Below are 16,736 nucleotides of genomic sequence, written 5' to 3'. Positions count from 1 at the left end.
CCGGAACCGGTTAACCGGTTCTACCGGTTCCGGTTCCGGTTTAACCGGTCCGGTTACCGGTTAAAACCGGTTAGCCGGAACCGGTTGCCACGTTTACTTCTCTGTTGTATAAACTTGCATGTTTCCATTGTACTGTTTCATCTTTTCAGTTTCTCTTTTGGTGTGAACATAGGCTCTAGAGGAATCATTTGCATTCTCGAACTTCAAGTGTCTTCCCTCAACAGATTGAATAATGTGCCAGAAGATCATTGCTAGGAAAATGTTAGCAAAGATCAATTTGATTAATTGAGCCATGAAGGGAATTAATGAGATGAGGAAGGTAGATATATAGAGAATGCAGTTGATCGATGCACTAGGTGTGCTTAAGCTCTCTTTCCCTGTAGCTATTTATAGAAGAAATTAAGCTAGTGACACGAGGGTCCTCACTCGTTGGAGACTCTCACATGCATCTCACAAAAGAATGAAGAGATGCCAAGTTTCTGGCATGTTCTCAGGTTAGGTTCATGCCAATCCTCTGACTTGACTTTTGTCTTGTTTCAACTTTACCATGCATTTCTCAATGTTTTGAGTTCGACATAACAAAATATTTATACAAGTAAATAAATTTCTATTAAAGTGTTATACTCCTATTATTAAATGGGTGAATAAAGTTGTGCATTGATAGTTGAGAGGGAAAAAAAGTTACATATAAAGTGAATGAATACGCTTAGAGTCCGTTTAGTATAAGTAGTTCAATGCCTACTAATTTAGCAATTGTTTGGTTACCTGCATAAATTAACATTACTTTATTTCATGCTTGGTTCTTTTTGAAATAAGAAAATACATATATTGATAATACATGGACTAAAATTACAAATTAATCCTCATATATCTTAATATATAGTAATACATGGATTAAAATTACATAAGGAATCAGTAATCCTCATTATATATAGTAAGAATAGTTTTTTTATTTTGTTTAAATTGTAAAAAAAAAAAAAAATTAGATTAATTTGTATTATATCAAACTAAACATTCTATAAGAAATTATCTATGCATTAATTACTAAACCCTTCATTACCAACTTCTGGACAACTAATTGACGTGTTACTAATTTCTACATAAATAATCTCAGTGTTATTAATATTACCTACGTAACTCCTCTGTCTAAACCAACGACCCCTTCAAATTGTGAGGCATTCTAGAAAAAATTGCACATGCTTGATCCAAAGCGGACGTCACCTCAAAAATATTTTTGACCTCACTTATCTCAATTGTGGGTTAATCTATACTAACTACCAATCTATAAAGACTTATCTCAATTGTTGGTTAACCTATATTAATTAACAATCTATAAAGACTTATCTCAATTGTGGGTTAACTGACATTAATTAACAATCTATAAAGACTTATCTCAATTGTTGGTTAATCGCCTCATCTCAATTCTTTTCTCGAATTTGCATCTTTTACAAATTAAGTCATTTCCTTGTCAGCCCAATACGAGCAAAAACAAAGAAAGTGAAGCGGAAGGAAGGTGGAAATTTGTTTTCCTTATCTTTTGGAATTGTACTTTTCTATTCCTTTGCAACCATAAGTCATAATTTACAAACAGCGGTGGTTGTTAGAGGAGTATCATAAATGATTAAACTAATCTGTTGGGAGTTGGAACTGAAAGAAAAAACAGGAAAAATTCTTCACGCAATCTCCTCATTTTAAATGGAGTTAATTTAGATTTTACATTATATACAAGAATCAATGTTAGAAAAGATAAATTTGGGACTCGTAGTTGGGACTTACTTCTGGGTAAACTACTCTATCTGGTTCCTTTTAGTAATGGTGTTTTTAGTTTACACCTCCCTTAATATTAATAAGAATAACTATTATATTCTCATTTAATTTGTATCATTAATACTCCCTCCGTTTTAAATTATTTATCGTTTTAGGAGTTCGAGGCACAAGTAATTGTCTTTTTCCATTTTACCCTCGGTAGAATTTTGTCATTAATGGAGATGACACATAGATAGAGTAAACATTTGATGGAGAGGGCTTATGATTTAGCCTGTTAGACATAAATAAGGGTAAAGTTAATCAAATACCCTTCCTAACTAATATTTCTTAAGAGGTGCGTAAAATAAAAATGCGACAAATAATTTGAGACAGAGTGAGTAAGTACTAGTAAATGCTTATAAAAACAAAGTTGAGCTAATCTAAAAAGTCATAACATATGTGTATGTACTCTTCACATTTTCTATGCTAAGTAATCAATGATTATTACTTTAAAAAACAGTTAATACTAGCTAAGAGTAAAATGAGAAGAAAAAAGTAATTATATCTTGATTTTCTAAAATAACAATTATGTTAGACTAGTTATTTTTAATTAGCCCGATAAGTAAAATGGACTGGGATGAGTAATTTAAGTCCATTGGGACCAGTGGCGAAGCTACATAGCCGAAAGGGAGTAGGTTAAAAACTCTTCATTGAAAAACTAAGTTACGAATATAGAAAATTTTATTACATATATAAGATAAAAAATTATTTTTATACACAGTATACTAAATTTAAAATATTCTAAACGAAATTTCTAACTTCGGCACTGGCCACTATTTGGCAACAAAAATCTAATGAAAACACAAGCACCCCAAATGGCAAACACTGGTATTGTGATGCACGTTTTTTAAGTCTTTTTGTTATCCTAAGCTAATAGTACCTCTTGGGGGTTTGCAAAATTATAAGCTCCGTTTTTAGATGGATCTTGTTGAGCTAACATAGTAGCAACGCAATAAGTTTGATCATTGTTGAATATGCTCTTTCTTTCTTTGTTTCAGAATAAACCCTCATTTCTTTTTATGTGAAGTGGTCCTTGGTCCATCAAATCGATTATTTTTGTGCTCATTCATGATTTCCACTAATGATCACTAGTCATGATGACATGATATGTAAATTAAATATATAATAGTAAGTATTTCATACAATATCGTTCATCAGATTTGACTTGATAATTTAAATACTATTAGCGATACATTTCCACTTGTCCCAAATATTAATTGTTTTTAATTTGTTTTAAAATATTTAATGTCTTTCTTATTGATAATGTGAATTGATGGAAGAATAATTTAAGAGAAATTAAGTCATGAATAGATTAATCAAAGAGTAGGGCACTGCAGTCGCAACTCAGATTATAGTAGCAATTAAACATAAACATAAATCTAAGGGTTGAAGACTTGAAGTTTTCCTAGTTGGATTCCGTAAGCTATTCGACTATGGACTTTACTAATATTTCTGTCATTATGAGGGAGTACTTAATTAATTGCTAGAGCGTTAAATCTAAATTCTGACATCGTGCGTGTTTTATGACAATTGAGTGGCCTCAAAGTTATCGTCGAACCCTCAACCAAGGGTTGACTCTTGTTTCCCTAGTTTTGGTCCCAAAATGATTCATAAATTTTGCTTTTGATTCTTGTGATATATGATTCAACATATATAATCTTCAACTAATTAAAGTGTGTGTTTATGATTCCTTCATGTAAAAAAAATATGTCACATTTGATTATTTATAAAATTATATTATATATCATCAAATTTAAATTAATTAACAATACAAATTTAACAAAATATATGAGTATCTAGTGGTTGAACAGTTAATACCTATGATAAATTTATGAATATTAACAAGCAAATGAATCAAAAATGCAAATTCAATTTATTAAGATCTTAAAGTGCTTAATAAGATATTATAACGACTAATCTCAGAATTTACCAAACCAATATTGCTTTTAACCCTTTTCGTTTTCATAACAGTTACTCAAAATTGGCCTTTAATTTGTCCCTTTGCTGGACCAAGGGTTGTTCTTCTCTCTCCCTCAATAGAAGTGAATTAACCTAATAATTATAAGCACGGAAAAATAAAGTATTACCGCTGTAAAGTATATAAAATAATTTTTTTTAAAAAAGTGCTCAAGAGATTTTTGAAAGATTCTACCTTATCTCTCCCTTTTTCTTAATAATGACTAAACAAATTTTATAGTACAATACATATTCATAATTTGGACTACACCACCGTTCAATCTTGTAGTTGCATGCTGTTCTTTTAAGCCTAATTATCTAAGCTTTTTGTAAGTATTCATTTTACTAATTCAATTTCAGCTCCCAAGGTTTTAGCGACCCACATGTTTATATTTTTTCTCTTTCTTGTCGTATTCTTTAATATTATTAAAAGGCTTTACAACTTCACTTATTGTAGGCAGTGGCGACCTGCGGATTCAGGATTTTGAGTTCGCGAGAGTTATTACAATCACATAGTATAAGCGTTCAACTATTTGAAATGAAAAATGCTAATGTGAAAATTCATATTAATGCTTAGAATACCGTAAATCTATTGAAAAACACAATTGACAAGAAAAATCTTTTTGGTGAATTTTGCGGTTCTACAAGAATTGTCCGTCTTTAGAAGTGATCAAACTTCGAAATCATTTTTAAGTAGATTTTTATCTTTCTTTGCTATCGAGAATTAGATTAAGTAAAAAGGGAAGTAAAGAAATAAACAAAGTAAAACAAAAGCCAATGAAAAAATAATCTAAAAAGAAATAAAAGTAGTATTGGGACAAAATGTTGTACCAGAAAGAATTAAAAAAACAGACCTAATTTGGCTAAAGAAAGAAAATACTTAGCTTAACAATAATATACGAAAGGATTAGTGCGACTAGCTAAAAAATTGCGAGAATTTAACTCTCACCTCCTTAAAAATCTATAAGGCATTCAATATCCTTCTTTACCAAATCATCCATTAGACATTTTATTTCATGGGTGCTTGCTCACTCTTTACATACATGTTCAAAAATTTCTATCTATTGTATGCATACTCGTCTCCAAGCCAATGGGTGCTCAAGCACCCAAATTTAATATGTAGATCCGCTGTTATTTTATAGGTAATTATCTTTTAAATAATCTGATACTAGTGAAAAAGAAGTATGTAAAAATTACATTCATTAGTTAATTAACATCTAAAAGACTACAGGTTTCGGCTTTCAAACCTAGCTCCTCGTGAGTGGACCGTTATTAATTAGTGCCATGCACGGCTCCATAGCCTCAACAAAAATGAGTTTAAAATTTCATTTGTACTGAGATGGCGGCCACTAACTTTATAGTACTCCATCGTTAATTGATCTATCTATATATATAATATAAAACTAGGCATAGATAAGGTGATATGACACCTCTCTATGATCAACATTCACATTTATCTTTTTTCTAGTTGTTTTTTACATTTTTATTTTGTTTTTTCATCTTTTACAATCAATCAGTATATTTGAGGCCCCCAATATATTTATTACATAAAATATATTAACCCTACCGTTTTTCCGTTAATCAACCCATTAGCAGCCGTTTTATTCCTTTTGCTTCCCCTAATAAATTCATGATAACGTTTTTTTCATAAAGCATAAGGCTTCTTCTATGTTATATATAAGTTGCAACGAAGAAGGCTGCCATGATCTTCCTCTTCCAGTTTGTTCTTCCAATTTAAAATTTACATGTGATAGAGTATGACTATTTTTTTAGTTCTTCCAGCAATTTGAGAGTCATATTATTTACTTTTTGTTGGAATTGTCCTGATTTTCTATATTATTATTTTGTTTGTAATATTGGTTCGATTTGTTTCGTGATGAATATCTGTCGAAATTTTGTGCTATGACGGGCTTAAATTATTATGTTATTTTTTCCTTTCACTACCAGCAAAAGCATGGATACTATGATTCAATTAAATATGCTTCAATTTCTTCTACCATTCATCAGAATTAATATTATGCATCATATTTTTCCTTCTTTGTTCGCCTTTTAATTATTGTAACAACACTAATATATTTGAATTTTGGGTTTATAACTTGAGGGACTTTGTATTACAGGTATGATTCGTTGATTATATGATGTTTTGTGTATTGAAAAATAATGAGTTATAGATGAATCACTTTCTTAATCTATTCATTTATTCTCCTTTTCTACTTCATGTTACCTTTGAGTCCAAACATGAAAATTCTGTGAATTTTTTTTTCCTTTTCTTTCTTCTTCCTTTTTGTTTGGCTTAACACAATGTTTGTCTCGAGAGTAAAATTTTAAATAAAGAAGTGAAGAAAAAAATATAATTACTATAAGTATACTCCTTTTTAATTTGTCATGTAGATAATAGTGCTTAAATGAGGAGAAGATGATTTGATATACTATCTTCAAGAAAAGAAGTATTTTAATTGATTTAGAGGCCAGTCATGTGTGAAGATCAACATGACTATTATGAAGGGGGAAATTATGTAAAGAAAAAAGGAAAGAAGGGAAGGAAAAATACTAAAGAAGGAAAATAGTGTATTGATTCGAACATTGAAATTAGAATCCAAATTTTGTGTCATGCTTTCCTTCTTAGTGTTATTTTCATTTGAATTTTGCACAAATGTATGTTGTAAATCAAAATCTAACTACCTCATGAAGTTAAATATCAATTTAGGACATAAAACAGCTAAATTACTTATTTACAAACTTAAGAAAAATGATTTTTCTCTTCTTTCATTTTAAAAAGTGTCTTATTTTTATTTATTTTTTGCATTTAATAATGAAAAAGTAAAAGTGATTTTTTTTATTGGTAAAATTATCATTGGTGCTTCTATGAAGAAGTATAATCTCACAAGGTGGATATAAATTTCTTTATTATGGCGTAGAGATCTAAATTCCAAAACACTACAATGTTTACCTCAATAATCTTGGAAATTGTAAAACTTAAAACCAATTTTATTACTGAAGGGTACCACTGAATAATGAATGCTAGAGTGTATGCGGGTACAGGACACCGGGTGGAAAACAAAAAAAAAATTATTGAATGGAGTGCACTAGAATATGTAACTGAATAAAATTATTGAGCAAACTATCTAGAGCAATCAGTAAAAGAATAACAAAAACTTTTAAGGATGAGTGACAACACAATTTTTTTTCCATGTATGATTAGGTTTGTTTCTCTACTATTGGAGTTTGTTAATGGTTTTATTTGTAAAGTACATATGTTTTGATTTCAATGTCATTGTTATTGCCTTTCCCATTATAAATTATGTTGAAGCAAAACTAAAAAAGAGTTATAGAATAAATATATGAAGTTTTTATATCATTTTTATCTTGAGTAATTTTATAAAAAGAATTTTTTTATTAAATTCACTAATTTCTTTTTATTTGCAGCCAAATTTACTAGTTAATTATGTTCCTAAAGAATAATCAAAAAGCAGATAGCGCATATTCATAGACAGGAATTGTACTATCCTTAATTATCTTCATCTTACAAGTAGTACTTTGTAGTTTTTAAATAGGTCAAAACCATCAACAAACACATGTGGTCTTTCACTTGAGCACCTAAAGTGACCCTTGTTCCATTTAGACACTTCAGGTGGGTCATTCCTATTTCACTTAGACACTTTTTGCGCCGTTATCGGAGCAAAACCAACACCAGTCGTATCCTACGTGGATTAAGTAGCCAATTAAATTTTGCCAGCTCATTTATATTGTGCCAACTCATTTTAATTGTAAATTCATTAATTTGTAAATTCGTGGAGTTTTGACCATTAAAAATTGGGACTTTCAACATTCCAGTAACCATTGTGATGGATATATATTGGTAAATTTGCCATAAAATCACTGTATTCAATTTTTTGTATCACATTGAAGATTGGTTGTTTTTTTTGATGTAGGATTTGCTGGGGTTTTTTTGGTTGTGAAAAGATTTTGTCATTTAGGAACTGCTGGAAGTTTTATCATGCACTGCTAAGATTTTTATCGGGAACAAGAAATGTGTTGTAGTTATTTAGGAGTGTTATTAGTGGATGCATGAAATTAGGACTAAATTTTTTACTTTTCCAATAAAAAATACACGGTAAATCTGTTTCTTATTTTTATATTTGTAAATCCTTTTGGCTTCTATTTGCTAAGCAAATTCTTGGCTACAAATATGTCAATAGTTTATGGGGAATGTATATAACTGTTAATTGGCCAATAGGTGAGAATTAATTAATTTGTATATTTAATTAGTTGGTTATATAACGCCAATATTTAAGAAGGAATTCTGTATTTTGGCTATTAGATGCCAATAGTTAAAATCTGGGTTGTTTTGTGCCAATAGTATGTCCTTATTGTATTTTCACGTCAATTTCCCATTTTTTTAAAATTAAATTTTACCCTACTGGGCCTTTTATTTATTAGATGTAGGACAATTGTTATGTCTGCTCATTTTTTAGTTGGGTATCTGGAATTGGGCCATGTTTTTGAACTCAACCCATGGAGAAAAGGCCATAAATAGTTCCTTATCTATGGGAGTAGGTCTAAAATGGTCCCTTAACTATACACTTACCGGTTTTAATCCTTTAAATATCTAAAAACTTATCAAATTTGGTCTCCGTCAATTTTTTTATACAAACAGCGTAGAAACTCATAAACCTTCGTGAGATTAATCATTAAACCATTCCTCAGACCTATATTTCTCTCTCCCTGCTTCTTTTTCCTCAAGTTCCTCTTGTTAAAAAAAAAAGAGCATTCTAGCACTGGTGTCGCTCTCGAGTCTCTAAAATTCGAAAAGACAAACTCAGGCACAAAAATTCTGTAACCATTCTTCTCAAACACTACTAAAAAACTAGTAAAAACCGACAGATTCTGTCGGTTTTTTCAATAATTTTTCTAAATCTTTTTTTTAAGAAAACCGACGGACTGCGTCGATTATTTTTTGCACAAAAATGCTCGAAAAAATATAATTATTTTTTATATTATTTTCTAAAATAAACCGATGGAGTCCGCCGATTTTTTATTTTTATTTTTTATTTTTTATAAAAAATCGACGAAGACGGAGTCTGTCAGTTTTTAGAGCGAAAAAACAGTATAAATTAAATCAATGTAAGTATATGAACAAAAAATATTAGTGGTCTAGTGGTAAAGCCCTTTAATGCCAAGGAACATACCCGGATTTGACTCCAAGTTTCTAGATTTCATTCTTTAATTTAAAAAAAAAACCGACGTGAGACCGTCAGTTTTTTTTTTTTTAACAAAACTGACGGACTGGGTCGGTTTTAACTGACGCAGTCCGTCGGTACGAAACACGAGAGAGAACTTGAGGAAAAAAGTTAAGGTTAAAGAATGAATTTGAGAAAAAAGAAGCAGGGAGAGAGAAATATAGGTTTGAGGAATGGTTTAACGATTAATCTCACGAAGATTTATGAATTTGTACACTGTTTGTATAAAAAAATAAATAGATATCAAATTTGATAAGTTTTTAAATAGTTAAAGGACTAAAATCGATAAATATATAATTAAGGGATCATTTTAGATATAATCCCATAAATAAGGGACTATTTATGACTTTTTCTCAACCCATGTGTTACAATTTAATTTGATTAATAGGCATTAGGGCATCTCACCCTGGCGCCGCTCTCTGCTCGTCTCCTTTCCTCCTCTTTGGCGTTGCTTCTTCCTGTGCCGCCGCTCTCTGCTCGTCTCCTTTCCTCCTCTTTGGCGTTGCTTCTTCCTGTGCCGCCGCTCTCTCCTCTTCTTCCTGTGCCGCTCTCTCCTCTTCTTCCTTTCCTCCAAAGACGCCACCCCTTCCTCCAACTTTCACTGTAAATACCTTTTTGGGTCTTTCTTGTTCAATAAAAGTAGTAGTGAATAGGAACAAACAAAGAAGAAAAATATGCCTCGTACTGCCACATTGGAGTCCCCTGATTTCCCTTCTCTTAGAGCTTTAACTTTTGACATTCTTGGATTAATCAAAGGTAAATGTTTGAGCTTTTAATTAATATGTTTCAATAAAGTTTGAGTCTTTTTTCCTAAAAATTGTATTTTTGTTTGAACGGAAACTGACCCTTTTCAGCTCACAATCAGTAGTGCAAAGGGTATTTCTTTTCTTAAAAAAGATTTTATTGAGTGCAGTTATTGAAGCAAAGGGTGAGCAAAAGGAAGCTCCTAAGGTGGTGGAGAGATGGGGGGAGCCTGATGCTTCAAGGTGTGTTCTTGCCACGTCAATTATAGACCGCCAATTTGACCCTGTAAGTTGTCCCTCTCAACTTCATTGTATTATGTATGTGCTATATTATTCTACTTGTGGGATAATATTCCATTTAGGGGTCGTTTGGTAGAGCGTATAAAAATAGTACTGAATAGGGTGTATTAGTAATGATGAGGTGAGTTATGCGGGGAAGAAAAAGGATTCATATCAGCTCTATTTCTGGTTCTTTTCCAAACACATATTCTGTTAACAGTTTAACATATGTTAGTTTAAAGGAGAAAATGATGGAAAACTTTATACACTCCACACAAGATCACAAGTAAATCATTAGACAATTACATACATCTAGAAGATTTGTTAGGGCATTTAACTTGGTCCGTATATAGTAAGAATCAATTGAAGGAAGGAGGGATCTTCTAAGTCTTGTTACTTTCTTTATGACACTTATCTTAACGAGCCAGAGAGGAAAATAATCGGTAACAGACTTAGGGACCACAACACTATAAATAAGGAAAGGCAACTCTTCGAGATTACTTTTCACAATAGGTACCTTTTCAGATATAGGCCCATCAATATATCTGAAAATTGTATTGGGTTTCTCATATATGAAGCCCATACGCTATTAACTGATATTTCTATAAATTAACACTTTATTAGATCATAAAAATGGGCTTCTTTAATTGATAGCAATCTATTTACAATTATATTAAATATGTGAGTCCACTAAATAGAGAATTTCTAACAGAAAAATCACACACCTAGGTTAATTGAAGGTCTGATGTGCTTAGTCAAATAACAAAAGGATCAAAATTGGAATATAGCAATAACTCGGGGACCAAAAGCGCTATTTACCCATTAGTTATACATAGGTTGAAAACACTACCAAACAAGGAATTAATAATACCAAAGTTAATATATGTATTACTTTCTCTAATACATCCTGATTTATGTGCTTTGATTTATGTTATTATCTGTTATTTCCTGTGCTTTGATTATTCTATGTTATCTGTGTCGCTTGTGTTACTTCATTTCCATATCGCTTTGAATCTCTTAGCCTTATTTGACCTCTTTTTATGTTTTTTTATTGAGTCGAGGGTCTTTCGGAAACAACCGTCCTACCTTGGTAGGAGTAAGGTCTGCGTACACTCTACCCTCCCCAGATCCCACGTTGTGGGATTTCACTGGGTTGTTGTTGTTTTCCCTAATACATCCTACCAAATGACCCCTTAGTGTTTCTTTTAACTCATTGTGGAATAATGTTTTCTGTCTTTGTGTTTCTACATGTATAATGTACGGGTTGGGTGGATAGTTTTATTTGATAGAGAGATGAGATTTGTATGTTAAGTTATTGCGTAGGAGCTGTTTCTAGAGCCACTAGGTGTTGTTTGGAGTTGTGAATTTCAGTACACTATCAGTTCTCTTTAGTTTCAGAAAAGGGTGAAAAAGGTTTTGGTTATGGAATATCGCAATGTATAGAAACTCCTATGAAAATTACAAAGAAAAATGTATGAAAGGAAAATGAACGAAAGCTGAAGCTTCGGAAAATGAACCAAAGCTGAAGCTTCTTCCACTATTAAATCAAGTTGGCTGAGGGCCTTTTTTCCTCTTGTACTTTGATAGTGCTTTGTACTTCGGAGGACTTTTGGTCTGATTTGCTTGTTAATGGAATGGATAGTTCTTGTCATTAACCCAAACGTCAAGATAAGAGAGAAAGCAAAAATGTCAGGAAGAAACAGAACAAAACAATTCTGTTTCCTCCATGTTAGGGATTGAGGCATTTCAAGTGACAACTTGGCTCAATTTTAGGTTGTATGCTTTATGTAGACATGCTTATTGCTTAAAATTAAACCCAATCGAGGATTATAGTTGCTTAGTGCTGGCATCTTCCAGTAAATTATCTAGCTATATAGCATGCAGATATCATATTAGAACTGATCTCCATAAAATTTAGATATTCATCTTCTAAAGATAATAATTTAGCCTTTGAGTGGCAACTGCTTCTACGGAACTACTTGGCCTGTGAGATATCTAACCATTGTGGTTTTTAATAATTGTTTGCAGCTTCTAGGTGTAGCAAGAAGAAATGGGTTGGTAAGCGCTTTTTATCTTTGATCAAAATCAGGATAAATGAAGTTTTGTTTTCTTGAGTGTTGAGCAGCACCCTTTACTACTTTTATACTGCACAGATTGAGGTGCTTAGTCCTGTCAATGGAAATGTTTGTGCATCCATTTCAAATCAAAATCAAAGTGATAAAATATCTGAAGATAATTCTGTTATCGGCTTGCATCTATTCAGAAAAGAGAGGCAGGACTCATCATCAAGGTACTGTCTTCAACTTGCTTTTGGAAGTATCTTATCCTGGTTAGCTCATTGAGTCACCAACTTGTTAAAGTGAACGTTCTTAGACATGGATAAAAACACATTGCTCAATAGCCCATTTTCCTCGGTGCTCCAATTATTTTAAATATGCAACTCTCCAGTTCTTGATTGGTGCGGAAGGTAGACTGTCCTGTTCAAATGTGCTATTGACTCTTGAATTGGTAATGACATCCCCGGAGGTTGTTTGGCTTTGCACAAGGGATGTGGTGGTTCCTATGAGGACAAGTTTGTACTTTTCGTTAAGTTGTAAATAGGATTGTTACGCTGCAGTTATTAGTTGTAAACAATATGATTAATATTGGAATTTGTGTGAGACTAGAAATAAGATAAGGAAAAAAGGAGGGAGTGTATAAGGTGACGATCCAAAGGAATAATAAAAAGAAATAAGAGTTTGCATTGGTTGAGGTTTGAGAATACAAGAGTTTCCGCACTCTCTTTTCTTTTTAGGTAGGCACCTCTTGGATATGAGGATGGATAGACTATAGGGGAGGATAGGGAAGTGGAAGAATAAGAGGGATAAAGGTAAATGTAAAAGGCTATTTTTTCTTAATCTCGACTGATGATCATGCTGTTTCTGATGTTAATATGTGTTAGCAAGACCCTTCGCTAGTACCTTATATATATAAAAAAAATAGCAAGACCCTTCGCTAGTACCTTATATAAAAAAAAATAGCAAGACCCTTCGCTAGTTAGCCAGGGGCAAATATGAACCTAATATGGAGTCTGGTCTTCCGAGTGATCAGTGGCCCTAAATATGAACCAAACATTGGCGAAGAGTTAATCCCCTAATATCCCATTTGCTATCCCTGACTAAGAAACCTCCTATGATAATATCTACACATAGTTAATAACTTGGAATTCTCAGGTAAGTGTTAAAGTGTTAGCACCTGTATACAGTTTCCCTTCTGCAGTGTGCCTAAAGTGGAATAATTGATGTCTACTAAACTCAATTAATATTTCCTGATATCCACAGCCAACGTATTCAATAGTGGTGAGCAAAAAAACCTAGTTTTTGATAATGAGTTACTAAATGCGGGTTAGTAACTAGCACTCTTTTACTTGATTAAAAAGAAGTAACTAGCACTCCAAGCGAAGTGCTTTCAATGTGTTGGCAATGAGTTAACAAGGATGCGGTTTGGAAGATGCATTTAATGTAAATCTCACCCAGAGTAAAATAGGCTCGTTCCTAAATTCCTTCGTGTTACATTTGTATATTTTCTTATACATTTATAGGTCATGTACCCTGCTTACGTGCACAATAAAAGGACAAGCAAGCATGAAGTGTGTTAAAATGTCAAAATCACCTGAAGATTCTGGTGTTGAAGGTACAGAAACGGCATGGACTGTTAGTGGTTCAGGCAGCATTTTGTGCTCCAAGGTTGACGCAGATGAAAACTATGCATTGTTTGGTGGGTGAGTAACCGTGAATATTGGGTTCTGCAAGATAACCTTAATGGTGGAAAATAGAATGATTGTTATGACTTATTTGATATTTCAGGAAGGGCGTTGAGGTTAACGTATGGGATCTGAACCAGGGTGCTAAAATTTGGACTGCAAAATCTGTGAGATCCACCGTCATACTGTGTAGCATTTGTAGTTGAGAAAGAATTGATTGCTTATACCTAAATTTGTCATTTTAAATGTTTATTCCAGCCAGCAAAAAATAGCCTTGGTATATTCACCCCAACTTGGTTTACATCTGCAACTTTCTTGTGCAAAGATGACCACCGCAAATTTGTTGCAGGCACGAACAGTCACCAGGTATTTTGTTTTCTTAGCTAATATTTCTCATTGCCTCTGTTAAGCATGTGCTTTTCCTTTGTATCAAGAGAGCAATTTTGATGCAATGGATTCATACTTCTCTTTCCAGGAAGGACTTCATGCAATTTTATTATTGCATCTTTTGACTAACACTAGGAATTCTCTCGCATTTGTGAGACCAAAAGGAATTTTTTAGGACCACTTCTTTCTTGGAGTGGGTAGAGGGATGAGTGAATGGAAATGGAGAGGGGAGAGGTGGGTCCAAGAAATAAACCAACAAGGTTCCCAAATGGGTGAGCTGATTCTAGTGTTGGATGGTTTATAACTTTTCGGCTCTCATAAGTTAGTGATACTCCAAAATGCCATACTGTACATTTTAAGCCGGTATCAGTGCTGAAATAGATTGGACACACCCAGTAAATTCCTTTTGAATCATTTTCTGTCCTTTACCTTTTTTCATAAATTCTTACGGTGCTGCTGCTCAAATGGACTGGTCTATAATTTTCCCTTCAAATGGACTGGTCTTTAATTTCTGCCCTTCAAATGGGCTGGTCTTTAATTTTTGCCCTTCAAAATTGAAATTATGCTTAGCGGGGCATAAGTTCTTTAAGAGATTGTGGTGCTCCCCCTTTGTTATACTATCAACTACAGAGACCCTAAATCTTATTGTTGTAGGCTATGTGTCTACCAAACAGTATATGAAGGACCTGGTTGTGTACCAGTTCCCTTACGCAGTGCAGTGCAAGAATCAACGCAGTATTTTTACGTGGAAAACTCCTTGCTCGAGGGATTAAAAATAAATTTTCATGTATGTAAAATTTATTGCTAATATATACTGTACCAACTTGGCTATTTTGTAGGTGCGTCTTTATGATATTTCTGCACAGAGAAGGCCTGTTGCTTCATTTGATTTTCGCGAGACCCCTATTAAAGCTGTAGCTGTGGATGTAGATGGACATACGATATACATAGGAAATGGGTCTGGCGATCTTGCTTCTTTTGATATACGCACCGGTAAACTATTGTCGCACCATAGTGATTGTTGTTTATGTTGTCATCAAAGTAACTCACATATTTATATCTCTGCCATGCAAGTAAATAGTACTTTATTGCCTTTAACTAAAAAGTAAGTACAACAACAACAACAACAACAACCCAGTAAAATCCCACATCGTGGGGTCTGGGGAGGGTAGAGTGTACGCAGACCTTACTCCTACCAAGGTAGGACGGCTGTTTCCGAAAGACCCTCGAAACTAAAAAGTAAGTAATACTATATTATTGAGAAAGAGTACATTGAAAAGGGAAACAGATCCTTAAAACCAGTATTCAGATTTTTCCAAATATTGAGGATATTGCTATAAAAAGTTGTGATTGTGCATATTGTTTTCCACATTTTTCAGTATCCAAGTGTGTTCTGTCATTTGGTTCTGGCACAGAACGGATAGCGTTTATGATAGTAAGGAAAATGTTTTATGTGACAAACAGAAATCATCAATTTATTATTATTGTGTTTCCTCTATGCTAATAAGGTTTTATGTTTATCTTAGCCACTGTACTTTGCGTTTATTTTGGCTGACTTGATGCAAGCTCATCATGTGTAAGAATGTGTGATTTGGTTTATGAATTTGCTCTCATGTTGTGATTCACATGTCTAGGCTCATTTAATTCACATATTGTGGGTCTCACAGTTGAGTGTATCCTCCTTTTTAGGGAAACTTTTGGGATCCTTCTTGGGGAAATGTTCTGGAAGTATAAAATCCATAGCCAGGCATCCAGAGCTCCCAGTTATAGCCTCATGTGGTGAGTATATGAAATCGCTGTTAGCTTATTTATAGTACAGTGTACTTTGTCCACGGCAATTTGATCTGGATATATATATATATATATATATATATATTTCCTATATTAATGGAAGCTGCTGCCTGGGGACACGAATATTGTCCTATTTTTATGTTGGCTCCAGATTTTCTGTATACAAGATATGATCTCATAATAGAAAATCTTAAGCTTGTGAAACCTCATCTCTCACATTGTTTAAGAGCTGGAGCTCTGGAACACAGTCTCTTTACAGAAGTGCTATTGTCTTTCTTCAAGTTTTATTGCTCATAGTTACTTACTTGACCAAAAATACTCTTGACTAGGTTTGGACAGCTATTTACGCATTTGGGATGTCAAGTCAAGGCAACTTCTGTCTGCGGTATGTTTTTTATTTGTTTCATAGCTTTTTGAGAATTGAGTGGACAATTTAATATTACAGCTCCTGTGTCCTCAGAAAGTCGACTTTCAGTCTTTAAGCACTCACTTCCATTGGATTCACTTACCATTGTTCTACTTTGAAGTTGGTAAAATTAATGTTTGTTGAGTTAACAGTCTAATTCAACAAAGTCACGCTGAGTACTAAACTGTGTTGTAATGTCCCCAAGACCTACATGCTCTGTCTATTAAAGGGATAATTGGTGACATTTCTACAGGAGAGGTTTTTACTTGAGGAAGAAACCCTTCTTTCTGGGTTTTATCTTTTTCTTTTCTTGCCCCTTTGGTGAAGATAATAGTTTGTTAAAAATAAAGTATATGGGTTTCCTAGACATAGTCCTACCTAGTGGC

General features: G+C 33.1%; 1 protein-coding gene across 2 annotated transcripts in view; it reads left to right on the top strand.

The window, feature by feature from the left end:
• The first annotated feature begins 9,392 nt into the window (after positions 1-9,392).
• LOC132641214 (uncharacterized) overlaps positions 9,393-16,736 on the top strand; it is a 9,265-nt gene continuing 1,921 nt past the window's right edge. Inside the window, exons 1-10 of one of the 2 annotated variants that reach the window (XM_060358128.1) lie at positions 9,393-9,758; positions 9,916-10,031; positions 12,053-12,082; positions 12,178-12,314; positions 13,605-13,784; positions 13,870-13,933; positions 14,025-14,132; positions 14,993-15,146; positions 15,843-15,932; positions 16,274-16,329. In XM_060358128.1, the coding sequence (XP_060214111.1) occupies positions 9,677-9,758; positions 9,916-10,031; positions 12,053-12,082; positions 12,178-12,314; positions 13,605-13,784; positions 13,870-13,933; positions 14,025-14,132; positions 14,993-15,146; positions 15,843-15,932; positions 16,274-16,329 (1,017 nt within the window). In that variant the 5' untranslated portion in view covers positions 9,393-9,676. The remainder of the gene's footprint in view (positions 9,759-9,915; positions 10,032-12,052; positions 12,083-12,177; positions 12,315-13,604; positions 13,785-13,869; positions 13,934-14,024; positions 14,133-14,992; positions 15,147-15,842; positions 15,933-16,273; positions 16,330-16,736) is intronic. The other variant, XM_060358135.1, reaches the window with a different exon arrangement.

This window comes from Lycium barbarum, chromosome 1 (genome assembly GCF_019175385.1).
Source record: "Lycium barbarum isolate Lr01 chromosome 1, ASM1917538v2, whole genome shotgun sequence".
Classification (NCBI taxonomy): domain Eukaryota; kingdom Viridiplantae; phylum Streptophyta; class Magnoliopsida; order Solanales; family Solanaceae; genus Lycium; species Lycium barbarum.
The sequence above is the reverse complement of the archived record's forward strand: the minus strand, read 5'-3'. Positions and strand labels throughout refer to the sequence as shown.